Below are 14427 nucleotides of genomic sequence, written 5' to 3' on the forward strand. Positions count from 1 at the left end.
GTTTCCTCGTGTTTGCCAACTTCTATCACCGCTGCATTCGGGGTTACAGCAACCTGGATTCCCACCTATCGGCACTCACCTCTCCCAAGGTTTCGTTCACATGCTCCCCTGCTACTGACAGGGCATTCCGGGACCTCAAACACTGCTTCACCATTGCTCCCATGCTGGTTTATCCTGACCCTTCCCATCAGTTTGTGATGGAGGCTGATGCGTCTGATGTAGGAGTGGGGGAGGTCCTGTCCCAGTGTTCTGCCCTGGACCTGAAGCAACAGTTGAAGTCGGAAGTTTACATACACTTAGGTTGGAGTCATTAAAACCCGTTTTCAACCGCTCCACAAATGTCTTGTTAACAAACTATAGTATTGGCAAGTTGGTTAGGACATCTACTTTGTGCATGACATAAGTCATTTTTCCAACAAATGTTTATTTCACTGTATCACAATTCCAGTGGGTCAGAAGTTTACATACACTAACTTGACTGTGCCTTTAAACAGCTTGGAAAATTCCAGAAAATGATGTCATGGCTTTAGAAGCTTCTGATAGGCTAATTTACATAATTTGAATCAATTGGAGGTGTACCTGTGGATGTATTTCAAGCCCTACCTTCAAACTCAGTGCGTCTTTGCTTGACATCATGGGAAAATCAAAAGAAATCAGCCAAGACCTCAGAAAGAAAATTGTAGACCTCCACAAGTCTGGTTCATCCTTGGGAGAATTTCCAAATGCCTGAAGGTACCACGTTCATCTGTACAAACAATAGTACGCAAGTATAAACACCATCGGACCACGCAGCCGTCATACCTCTCAGGAAGGAGATGCCGTCTGTCTCCTAGAGATGAACGTACATTGGTGCGAAAAGTGCAAATCAATCCCAGAACAACAGCAAACGGCCTTGTGAAGATGCTGGAGGAAACAGGTACAAAAGTATCTATATCCACAGTAAAACAAGTCCTACGGTATATCGACAAAACCTGAAAGGTCGCTCAGCAAGGAAGAAGCCAGGGATCCAAAACCGCCATTAAAAAGGCCAGACTACGGTTTGCAACTGCACATGGGGACAAAGATCGTACTTTTTGGTACTCTGGTCTGATGAAACTAAAATAGAACTGTTTGGCCATAATGACCATTGTTATGTTTGGAGGAAAATGGGGGAGGCTTGCAAGCCGAAGAACACCATCCCAACCGTGAAGCACAGGGGTTGCAGCATCATGTCATGGGGGTGTCCCTCCTGCTTGGCTGCAGGAGGGACTGGTGTACTTCACAAAATAGATTGCATCATAGTGTAGGTAAATTATGGGGATATATTGAAGCAACATCTCAAGACATCAGTCAGGAAGTTAAAGCTTGGTAGCAAATGGGTCTTGTACAATGACCCCAAGCATACTTCCAAAGTTGTGGCAAAATGGCTTAAGGACAACAAAGTCAAGGTATTGGAGTAGCCATCAGAAAGCCCTGACCTCATTCCTATAGAACATTTGTGGGCAGAACTGAAAAAGCATGTGCGAGCAAAGAGGCCTTACAACCCTGACTCAGTTACACCAGTTCTGTCAGGAGGAATGGGCCAACATTCACCCATCTTATTGTGGGAAGCTTGTGGAAGGCTACTTGAAACGTTTGAACCCGAGTTAAACAATTTAAAGGCAATGCTACCAAATAGTAATTGAGTGTATGTCAACTTCTGACCCACAGGGAATGTGATGAAATACATTTTTCTCTCTACTATTATTCTGACATTTCCCATTCTTAAAATAAAGTGGTGACCCTAACTGACCTAAGACAGTGAGTGGTTACTAGGATTAAATGTCAGGAATTGTGAAAAACAGAGTTTAAATGTATTTGGCAAAGGTGTATATAAACTTCAGACTTCAGCTGTACATCCCTTCGCCTTTTTCTCCCATCGCCTCAACGCCATGGAGAAAAACTACAGTGTGGGAATTGTGCGCTTCTCGCAGTGAAGATGGCGTTGGAGGAATGGATGCACTGGCTGGAAGGGGCGGGAAACACACGTTCATCGTATGGACCAACCACAAAAATCTTGAGTATCTCCGCACCTCCAAGCTAGATGGGCCCTGCTGTTCACACGGTTCAACTTCTCCCTCTCATATCGGCTGGGATCCAAGAATGTCAAGCCGGATGCACTGTTTCGCCGTTATAGCCCCACGGCTATTACCCCGGATACCGAGACCATCCTGTACCTTTGTCTGCCTGCGTTCGATTTAATAAACTTTTGTTACTTCGACATTGTCTGCACCTGGGTCTTACCTTCAAACCTTGTAAAAGGGGATGCATTTGTTACACACAGTACATCTCTGATCTTGCCAATATCACATTTGAAAAGCTCCCGGATCTTTGTAGATGAATCTGTGTTTGAAATTCAGTGCTTGACTGAGGGACCTTACAGATGTTGTATGTATGGGGGACAGAGGAAGGGATAGTCATTATAAAATCATGACAACCTCAATTATTTCACACAGAGCAAGTCCATATCATGTATTATGTGATTTTGTAAGCCAAATTTGACTTCTGAACTTCTTCAGGCTTGCCTAAGCGAAGGGGGTGAATACTTATGCAACGACAATATTTGATGAGATTTTTTCTTCTTCTGTCTAACTACTCTATAGAATAAGGCCTATTTATTTCTCCATGGTTCTGACTTTACCTGCTCGTTGCACAATGGCTTGTATCAATCAATGCGTTCGATATTCAAACATATACCATAAACATTAATGCATTTTTAACACCAGCTGCTTTTTAAGTTATTAGCCATAATTGCAGGGGCGCACCTTTTGTTTAAGAAGTGGGAGTGGGGGGGACATAAGGGCTCTCGAGTGGTGCAGAGGTCTAAGACACTGCATCTCTGTACTAGAGGCATCAGTACAGACCCTTGTTCGATTCCAGGCTGTGTCAGAATCGTCTGTGATTGGGAGTCCCTTGAGGAGGCGCACAATTGTCTCAGCATCATCCAGGTTTGGCCAGGGTAGGCCGTCATTGTAAATAAGAATTTGTTCTTAACTAACTTGCCTGGTTAAATAAATAAAAATACACTCAGTCAGGAAGTCAGACCGCTCAGAGGCATCTGCATGGTCCTAAAGCACACTGTTGCCTCATTTTGTATCACATTCCAATGATAAAACTGGGGGGTGGGACAAAATTGCAATTTCTGAATGTGGGTGGGGTCATATCCCCCCGTCCCAAATGAAAGTTGGTCCCCTGCATAATTGTACAATTAGTGTAGGGGGCCCCCTCGAAAGTTGAATAGAGAGTCTTAATATGTCACAATTATGACTTGAATAAACTTAGCAATGTCAGTTTAAGTCACCAATGAATAATCGCTAAACATTGCATACAGTGTAAATCTTACTTATTACCAGAAGTTAAATGTTTATTCTCTTCACCACTAGAGGGTATCACCTCTGCAATAAACCAGGGGATTGTAGTACAAGTAAGTAGCACTTCAACATAAAACTGGTATATGCTAAACATCATCACTTTGAAAATGTAATCATACTATCAGAACTATTGGTATCTACATCACTTCCACAGTTAGCCATATGCAAGTAGATCAAAGGGTTTTCAAAGAATGTCAATACATGTATGGATTGGTCTAGGTCTACATATTTATAATTCATATTATCACAAAGTGTATTGTTCAAAGCAGTGCATAAGAATCCTTTTATGGATTACAGTTGGGATATTTTGCATTGGTTTTTCAGTCAGTCCCTTGGATGTTTCCAAAGTTTTGCCTGAATGACCTTTGCTTATAACTCTCAGACGAACACACACACACCCATCTCTGCTTACACCTCCTCCTCCCCCTCCTCCTGGTGAACAGTTGGGACAATCAACTGAAAGCCTCCCCCCCCCCCCCCCCTGTTTCTCGTAGTCCCCAATAAATCTGCTCCCTGGACCTATGACTTCTCAATGGACTTGCAAATCTCCCCCTCCCCTGCTTCAGCAAATTTCCATGGGCTAGCATTAGCATACAGATGTTCGTAAGAGAAAGAGAGAGCAGTCTCACAAAAGGGCAGCGCTCAGAGGAGAGCCCCATGCCTTTTCATGTCTTGCAGTAACCCCTCCACCCCAACTTTTCAATATAATGACCGATCGCTATTGTCTGGGATTATTCAGCAGGGTGCTAGCACCAGAATGCCAGAACAAAGCCAAAATAATAAACACACAAAACCCAACTTCTGTTCCCTTTCTGTGTATGTGTGTGTCCAAATGAAATGTAAATTTTGTATCATGTTCTCATTTTGTGCAGAGATACATTCTTGTTCAATCTTCATCACAAACATTTTATCCTACTATTTTTCCTCCTTAGAAAGCATAGGCCTAAATAATTATAAAAGTATTTGTCTGTTAACTTCACTTTTTCCTAGATGAGAAATAATATCACTTTATTGCATGACAGTGATGGTATAAGGTGCAGTGTCTCTCTAAGTATAACAAGTCAGTGAGAGTGATATCCAAACATTTTATTTTGAACCAAACAGGTAAAAATATATTAAGATAGAAACCGGGATACATATCCCATGGAATGTAAACAATACACTTAAATTATATAGAAACCAACATAATATAAAACCGACACTATCATTTTTGCTTTGAAAACTAAATAAATACGTTTTAATTTAACAAATGCAAAGCCTTGTTTGTTTTTCCAACACAGTTAAGGCCAAAGAAAAGCGCAGCTGAAGATGGGCCACAAAGACAAGTTCATTGTAACATAAAATACACATCACTTTGTCTAATAACAGCTGGTGTGCAAGAGACCAAGATGTTGATGTAACCCATATTACTCATACATTGTGGCAACATTGTTTTCCTATGTTATTACCTCACGTACCCTGAGGAAGGCACAGGTGATGCCGAAACGTTGGTAAATACCCATTCAATTGCTCGGAGTGTGCGACTTTATTTTGATAGTTTATTCGCCGTTAGTCAGCACCTCCACACAAACAACATTTTTTTTGTGAGTACGCCAGCTCATGTTTTTTTTTAAATGACCTCACGTAACACCACAAATCACATTTTAATATTATAGAAACAGTCACACAAGTGTGTATGAGAACCCTGTCTTACTGAGTAAGCAAAACTGGATGAATGTTTCAGTTGTTTTTTTAAAACTTGAACTTGAATGGTGAAACGTTGAACCCAAACTAAACGCTGAAATGCACTTGTTGTGTTAGAACACATAAAATACCTCCTGTAGCATCTAACTATGACCGGTGAGGGCAATACGTCTATTTGCTGATTGAACAAGGTAACTTGTAACACTAGTATTGCCTTTACTGGCATAACGCGATGCTGGTGGACATGGCTCTGGCAGTGTCCACACTCAAGCAATTCAAAGTTCTAAAGCTACATGATAGCTCAAACAAAGCGAAGAGTAAAGCATGTTCTTCTGCATCATATACAAATGCACAACACAATTATAAACAAACTCTGTAAAACATACAAAATAAATACATCTACAAAAAAAAGCCCTATAGTTAGACTACCTGATAATACTGTCAATTAGTTGCCTTTACTAAAGGCTACATTTTGTTTACAGTAGGCCTAGCTAAATTTTTGGATACATTTCAACATTTACTCTGCCTACAAGACAAGATACGATGTTCAGCTTTGGTTACACTCTAAAGGGCAAGGCTATAAGGAGAACCGTTGAAGTTGTAAAAAGCACACTTGTGCACAGTAGGTTTGTCCTTCTGCCAAGCCCAAAAGTATCATTACTGACATGTTTTTTTCAAAATGGGTACAAATAAATTCCCCAACAGAACTCTCTCAGCGAAGACACCACGGATACTGTAAAGCTAGTTGAGGCACCCATAGTAGCTGAAACGGGTATACAACAGTATACATGGACGTTATGATATTTAAAAAAATATATGTCGGCTAGCTTTATAACACTGAGCAGAATTCCTCTGTTTGGATGAGAATACCAGTTAAAGTTTAGTCATCTGAGACAGAGAGGCGACTAAAGATGGGGAGACGTCTGCCCTCAAGGCCAGGGGACTCACAACCACTCAGGCTACTGGAGCTGGTATAGCCTTCCTGGTCAGAAAGAGAGTCCGGTGAAGCACACCGCTGCATGGCAGGCAGGCCGGTGAATGAGAAGGCATTGCGGTGAGAGTTATGTGCAGCTGACTTTTGCGCACAGACAGTTTGGAACTTTGAGTCAGTGATGGCGTAAAAGTGAGGGTTGTTATTAATCTGATCGTTTCCGAAGTCAGATGAGAACGGATAGTTGTGCTTTAGTGTAGCAGGTTCTGGAAACAATGGGGACAGCAGTTCTGGGCTACCTGTGGAGGGCGGGGATGATACTGAGGAAGCCCTGGAGAACAGCATGGTCTCTGGAACGGGTTGGAATCCGGTCAGCGCTTGGGGAGAGGAGAAGCCAGCGAAACTAATGCTGTGACGCAGCAGCTGTGGGCGTTCTCTCATCTTCTGTCGCTGAGGTGGCGCTCCGCCATCGGGCCCGAGCTGCTCGTCCGCATTGTGGATGAAGTGACAGCGGGCGCCATAGGGGCAGAAGCCAATGGTGTGGAACGTGCGGCAAGGCTCGGTTTTGTACTTCGGGTGCCTGCTCAAGTCACGCTGCTCATCCGTGCCGTGGGCAAACTGACACTTGGCTCCGTATTTGCATGTGCCACTCTCCTCGTAAGTGCGGCACATTTCGGTTTTGTACCGGGTGGAGATGGGAGGGGAGGGGGCGAGTGACTTTGGAGATGTCAGGCAGCTGGTGCTGATACTTAGGCCTGGTGGGGGCATCAGAGGAGGGGTGGTGGGGAGATGCTGCTCGCTGTACCCGAGGCTGCCAACATGGCCCTCTATCATGCTGACCGAACGGTCCACACGGAATGGGATGTGGTTGAGAGAAGAGCGGGGCAACTGTTGCTGGTGTTTCAGGCTCCACTGCTGGTTAGCAGTGTTAGTAAGGGCCCAGCAGGCTGGCTCGCCGATTGGGTCCACACTGCCGCTGTTGAACTTTGAGTTGGGTAGGGTAACCGGGCATAGTGAGTGTCTGCGCTGAAATCCAACGACGCGCTGCATCTGCGTGGTGGCTGGTGCGCCATCTGGCATGTCCAGACCACGGAAATTCTATCACACAAGAGAAGAATAAAGTCACATTCCAATACCGGGGATTCAAGCCATGGTCAAGCTAATACAATGTAAATATATGCTGAACCAAATCAACAGTAAACAGCAAGCAAACACAAAAGCCCATGTCAAGTTCCAAAAGTTGGCTAAAGTGCGCTTGGTTCGACAAGGAATGAACGACAGATGGAAACCGTTACGCACGTCAATCAGAAAGTTTGAAGCCTTTTCTTTGTAGCCAATACCTTGATAAAAAGGCACACATACAAATCCAAGGTACAATTATTAAATGCTATATTTGATAGTGTATTATTTACCAGTTTAAATAAAACATATAACTTTCAGACATGTGCTATATAGCCTGATGTATTAATAAACATTTAAAAACATCTTCTTACCTTGCAGAACTCATCCTCCAGCTCCAAAAAAGGCGTTAGGAAGTCGGATGGCATTGTACTGATGCCTCAGTCAGGTTATCCCACTTCACAGTAGAGTGTGTTCTGTGTTGAGGCAGGAAGACGCTCTAATCAAGCGCTTCTGAAGTTTCTCAGCCATCTGTTGGAATCCCAAATAAATAGTTGAGAAGCCTAGCTCCACCCACATTTTGGTGACAAGGCGTGCCTTGCGTGGAGGAGATGCCTCTTGAGTTGTAGTACTAGGCTCCCCCCCCCCCCCATTCACGTCGATATTCTCATGCTGAAACAAATATGTGGAAGTTGATATACAACACTTTAACATATAGGCCTCCTATAGACTATACTTCATAGTTTAAACATACATCAAACAGCCACAGATTTACACTAGTGGTCTGTTAGTGGTGTTAGTTATGTTGGCCTAGATATTTGTCTAAATATATTGACTGGAAATGCCATTTATGAATTCATTATATGCCTCTCTCTTGTGGTTGCAAGTCATGGGAAAGTGAAGCATCAATATAAATTGTAATTGCACTTATTTGTTTGTTTTTATTGGATATGACTGCTGCTGTACGCAAGGGTGAGCAAACTTTCACCTCTTTGGGTATTGGGTATTTATGGTCTAATATAATATGGGGATGTATTTTGTGGCATGTTTGGCATGTCAAAGGCCCAGATTTGGATATGAAATCATGTCTGGAGGAGAGAGGAAATCAACAATGCCCTTCAACTATGATGTTATTTAAGGTATTCAGTTGTAAATGGCTGCCATAACACAAGCACAAACCACAACAAGGGCCCCACCCTTAACTCAAAGGCCCTGCTGTCAAACTGTATTGTGTTTTGAGTAAAGTGAGGAGGATGGGGTTCGCCAGTCTGGCAGATAACAGAGGTGGTTGTATGAAATGCAATATGCTCCATAACTAACCAAACCCTGTGGACTGATTACATGCTTATTACAGGCTTATGTGTTCTTTTTATAAACCTTATGCACCGAACAGAACACATTCTACCAGAGACATTGTAGAAAAGTCCAACTAGACAGGGTTATTAAGTTCACAGTGGGTGGGAGAGCATGCTCAAACATTTGAAAGATAGTGTAGGCAAATTCAAGAAGGGCAAATGTTTACAAAGGATGGGAAAAGCTTACACACCCCAACACTTTGAACTGAAACTTAATTAATTTGGCATTTTGTTCAACACAGATGTAGGATTTTAATTTGATCACCCTGTTGCTGGAGAACTTTCCGGCAATGCAGGTATCCCATTTACAACTCATGGTGTATTTGAGGTTTAAAAGGCCACTTTGAAATTTCAGACTTGATTTTTCATTACAAATAAATATCAAACCCTACAAAGCGTATCATTAATTCAAATCCACATAATTTCCAGTTGCTGCAGGATTATTTTCCTGCTCTAGCAAACTGGCTCAAATTAAGATCCTACATCTGTATGTCTAATGATGCCTGAATGTAGGCCTCGTTCTGACTCTGTCCCTCCCTACCTGACATTTGGTGATGCGCACCGAAAATAACCCTAGAATCTACATCATTATGCATAGTACAAACACTCCGTAAACATTTCCGTAGAACCTTTCAGTCGACAGAAAGCACTGTCCCTTTAAACCACTGTGATGCCTTGTCATCAACAGTAGAGTCAACACTTACCATTCTGTAAGAACGGAGATAGAACAGCCATCAGTCTGCTATCCCAGGATGACACTTGTTGTTTTGAAGTAGATAAGGAGGAGGGTTGTTTAATTAGGGCATGAAAAGACAAGCAACTGAAACAAAGGTTGCTGTTTGTCAAGTCACAGTGTCTGTAAACCAGATTAAAGTCTATCTACACAATGACAAGAAACAGTGTCAATTGTCTTTAGTGACAACAGTGAGAGAGAAAAACTCACTATACTGCCGGGTGACAGTATATTGCTGTTTTAGGGACTGTCTCATGCAGGAGTCTGAGTCATAGTAATAGAGGCTCATTTTAAATGCTATTTTATAGCTTTATCTCATGTTGGTATCTGTCTATTAGACATTGTGCATTCTACCACTCTCCTGACATGGTTTAGTTTCTCTCGTGCTGTTTTTGTGAGGCTGTGGAGGTGGAGAGAAAGGCGGAGGGGCCTCCACAGCCATAGCCACCCCGACAAAGAGAGAGAAAGAGATAGGGATGGCCCAACTCCGAAAAGAGACAATTATCAGGGCACAATCAATGTCCTCCTGGAGGCATGGTATGGTTCCACCAATTATGCTTGAGCGATGGTGCTCACTGGGGTAACAATGGGATTATGCAGACGCCGGCCTGGGCCTTCTCCCTCTGATTGGCCCTGCTCTATGTGAGCCATACCAGCAGGCCTCTGTCACAGATTCCTGTGCATGGATCTATAGTGGTGCATGGAGGGAAAGGGCTTTGTTAATGATTAGACAATCAGGTCACAATGGCAGAGCCATCACACAAGAGGGGGTGCAATGGCTGTTAGAGTTTTTGCTTTTGACCCTCAATGGGAACGTCTCAGCTTCTTTATGGTGTCTGACTCCTAGGACCTTTTTTTGTCTTAGTAAAGCAGCCCACTGATGCGTCTCCAAGCTGCTATACAATAGGCATACTCTAATGCAAAGCCGCAGCAACATTTAGCCAGTTGAATGTTGTTTTCTCTCCAAATTATTTATGACTTTTATGACCACAATGAGTGTTTCATGAAAATTACAGTGTGCGCACGATTCAAAAACTGTGATGCTCAATGGTTTCCTTATAGCGTTTGTGGTCAGTTGCTGTAACAGTCTGGCGTTAGCCCTTATCTGCCTATAATCATGACTGGTAGATGTATTGTTTTTCTTGCAGGAAGGCATGACTTAGCAACTGATTCCGTTGTGCGGTGGCCGTTAGATAATCCATGATAACTGCCGGGGATATCAAGGCTGAGCGAGATAAACGGTAGCAGTGAGGTTTTGGTCCTGATCAGGACCCACTCCCCAGAGGAAAGGAAAACAAGTGGATGAAGCCCGACCGTTAGTTTTTATACAGGCAATACAGTTAACTGATTCTGTGAATTGGTGTTCAACTTTTAGCGGTTGCGGGCCACAGAGAACTGTCACATTGCAAAAGGGAAACTGTTGGAACTATAAATAAAATGTTTTTTAGGAGAGGGAGAGACCTGTCTTGGCATGTGTCGTCGTGACATGCTGCTTCTCGTTACACAATCTTAACGTTTTGATTTTGTCATAAAACATGTTTAAATAACATCACACTATATGATGATCATGAAGAAATTGTTAAAGTAGCTTATAAATTGTCGTTACATGATAATACCAAGCCATAATTGCACTAGCATTACCAGCTAGCTTTCTTATTGTTACAAAGGGAAGCCTTTTGCTGCTTGTGTTTGAGATGCCATCCACAGTGACATTTATTAGTAATGCACAAACTGCTACCCCCCCCCCCTTGTCTTTCACTGTTTCACTGGAGCTTCCAGTTCCCCCTTTCCAGCCCAATAGCAAGATAGTTTCACAGAGCCTATGTTGGAGCTCCAAACCCCACCCCCACAAGCCTTCGCCCCCCAAACGATCCGGGCCTGCCCTCATTGTGCGCCCCTCACAAGAGGCCCTTTGTTGTGGCCCTGCATATGCCAGGCCAGAAATACGCTCTGTGGCTCAGATAAACATGGCCAGGCTGTAAACACGTCTGGAGCTCTGGAGGGCCAGGAGGACCATGCCAGGGACCAGACGCAGGCAGGCCGAGGGATAGCTCACCTTCTCAGCACAGTCAATAGCTACAGGAACAGACACATATACCTGTAGGGTGAGGGCTCTTTTCCGTGTGTAAAGTCCTCAGAGTCTTGTCCCTGTCTGGTTTGTTCTAGGGGACAGGGCAACGTGAGGTTCCCACAGACATCCGCTCAGGAACAAACAAGCCCCTCATTTAACGCGGTGCTACAGTTTCACAACCAACATTTGTACATTCACACACAGGTGAAGGATTAGATCGTGCAAACAACGTCAACAGAGCGGCAACATTGTAAAACACCCTCACGTTGTTGCAGGTTCCCTATTTAACATATGTCAGGGATGTCCAGAACGCATATACTACAGCATGTAGTCAGAACTTACCTTGCATTGACTTCCCTGTCTGGGTACTTTTCTCTTCTGTGTACATACATACGTGCGTTTGTTTGTTTTCTGGATGCGCTAGGGTTGGTATGATACATTTGAAAGGGAAACCAATGGCAACATTGAGGTTAGGTCAGACAGAGCATCAGGTGGTACGTTAAATGTGTTGTTAGTGTATGAATAAAAAACGTTGCTTAACTTTAACGTCAGAGAGAAGCCTACCCACTGCATGTGTGGATGATACATTTTCAGCTTGGCCAATATCTGCCCCAACATGTTGCCTCTGAGAAGACCCAAACAAACCAGTGATGAATGTGAGAGTTAGGAGAGTATTTCCTGCAGCACACAAGTCATGTGTTACTCCCTCTACTAGTATTGATAACCATTCATTAATATCATCTTTATGTGCGCCAAGCATCCCTTAAGATGGAAGCCTCCACTAAATGATTGGATGTAATAAGTGTATGAGACTCAGAATGACAAATCCCCCGTAGGAAAACACTGCATTAGGTAAACATGCACAAACCCAAAACAATATGGAGATATCGGTAAGGGAGTAGGGGTTTGCATGACACCACATATGCAAATGATTAGGCAATAGATGGGCCACACTGACAATTTAGCTTAACACACGCTTGCTGAGCCTTCCCTAACTGGCCTTTCTCATGGATTGTGTGTCAATTAGAGCCTTTCCATATGCAGGTGGAGTTGAATGGACGTGAATGGCTCTGTTTGTATAAGTACTACCCATTGTTGTCACCCAGTGTTTGTATGGTGGTCCCAGTAGGGAATGCAGAAGGCTATCTCCATGCACTGTATGTGAGCATGGGCCTATTTGCTATTTCACAGCAATGCATAGCAGTTAAATTGTGAAAGAATTAGTGTTATCCCTACACTGCAAAATTAACTCCTCTACAGGTATTTCCTGGCAGTCAATATCCTAGAACTAAGCAACATATATATGTAAATGTAACCAGTACATTGCAGATAAAAAATAAGTTACTTAAAGATTTTTTTTTTTTTAATGACTAAACATACAAATATTTTCTTTTGAGGTTTCAGATTATGGTCGTCCTCGAATCAGTGTTTTAGTGGTGTGTTAAAAATGACAATGGCACCGAACTTTGATGATCAGCAAACGGGGTGACAATCATGTGCCCACGTTTCTCTTCAAAGTCCTGCGCTTTGTGGTATGTTGTCAATTTGAATTCTGCTCTCTGGAAACATGAAAAATGTTTTACTGATGTCCATAAATCAGCTCTGTCTATTCCTTTCAGATTATTATTTTTTTGTCTCAATTAATTTCTTAAATTGTACACTCAATCATAGAACTCTGTCACACTTTTCACATCACAAACATACAGCAAGTTGATGTTTATTGTCACGAGTCTTGTCCTGGAGGCAGAACTGAGGGATTTCCTCTTAAATAGAAAGTCAAAATTGTCTGTATTGTAAAAATTCACGAAAACAAATATGATCTTTCTGGTCTTATTTTAAAATTAGGGCTAGGCGTTATGGTTAGCAGCGTGGATAAGGTTAGTTTTAAAATCAGATTTTATGACTTTGTGGCTTTGCTAGCTAGTGACCAATCTGCAGAGCTGCCTCCAGAACAAGAGTCATGATAAAAAAAACGCTCACCTGCAAACATACACTGACCTCCTCTGGATTTTGTTATACAACCCTACCCTTCTTTCATCCCTCGCTTGATTTTCTTTCAAATTCACCAGGCCTCGTTTCATGGTTCCCCAGATTCTTACACTCCACTTCCTAAAGTGTTTTCCAAACCCCCCTCCCCCACATCAGGAAAAATGACAGCCTTTTCTTGGTAAGGGAAATCCCTCCCCACACAGTAGCTCTAGCTTCCCCTATTTCCAGTAAAAGTGTGACAAGGCACTGTGGAATGTGTTTGGACAAGAGCCGAAGAGGTGGCTGGACACACTCGCACACACACACACACACACACACACACACACACACACACACACACACACACACACACACACACACACACACACACACACACACACACACACACACACACACACACACACATACTACATACTGCTCTCGCAGAAGCGTATAGACACCAAAAGTGCCACCACCTCATCCTCTCTCGTCTCTTTCCCCCCAGACCCTTTTCCTGAATCCAGGAAACAGCTCCAGCCTTTGTGGGTCCTCCCAGCCATATGCTGCCAACTGCTGCCTGCTGTGACGCAACACTGCTGACCATGGAGGACGGAGACGACTCTGGTTGGTTTACAATGTGCGTGTTATGGTGGTGGAATTGCATATTTGATTGAATAAAAACAAAAATTTTAAATAAGCAATTGCTTTCCCATATGTCTGCATTATTGAGACAAACAGTTGGCTATGCAGGATTTTTTGGCGGACAAATTTGTAACATCAAAGTTAGCAATGGAAACACACGCTCTGTAAATAGCGACACATCAGCCACAAGATTGGCAATAAAAAAAACAAATCGTGCCCCTAAACTAGCAAATGTCCATTTGCACAGGAACCTTAGTTCAAACTCCCATGCACTCTGTGCTCGAGCCGTTATTGACGACTGGTGCTGTCTGGAGCACAGAGTCTGGTTCCCTGGGTGTGAGAATCAGTGAAGTCTTCTTCTCCTCCTGAGCAGCTGTTGCTGTTATTTGAACAGGGGCCTGTCTCTCTGTCTGCCCCAGTCTGTGCTTTCATCGCCCTGATTGCACGTTTCCTGTCCTGTTAAACTGACAGGCCAAGTTTGTCAGATGGCCATGTGATGTGCTTTTGGGACTTGGACACTGTGACTTCAGAGTCAC

The 14427-nt window shown here is 43.2% G+C and overlaps 1 protein-coding gene across 1 annotated transcript; it reads right to left on the reverse strand.

The window, feature by feature from the left end:
- Positions 1-4454: 4454 nt before the first annotated feature.
- Positions 4455-7658, reverse strand: LOC115137051 (mRNA decay activator protein ZFP36L1-like). Its single transcript, XM_065024623.1, has 2 exons — positions 7497-7658; positions 4455-7101 (listed from the first exon to the last, which is right to left on the reverse strand). The coding sequence occupies exons 1-2, from the start codon at positions 7548-7550 to the stop codon at positions 5953-5955; spliced, it is 1203 nt and encodes a 400-aa protein (XP_064880695.1). The 5' UTR covers positions 7551-7658; the 3' UTR covers positions 4455-5952.
- Positions 7659-14427: the final 6769 nt, after the last annotated feature.

Source organism: Oncorhynchus nerka, linkage group LG11, assembly GCF_034236695.1.
Source record: "Oncorhynchus nerka isolate Pitt River linkage group LG11, Oner_Uvic_2.0, whole genome shotgun sequence".
Taxonomy (NCBI): Eukaryota; Metazoa; Chordata; class Actinopteri; order Salmoniformes; family Salmonidae; genus Oncorhynchus; species Oncorhynchus nerka.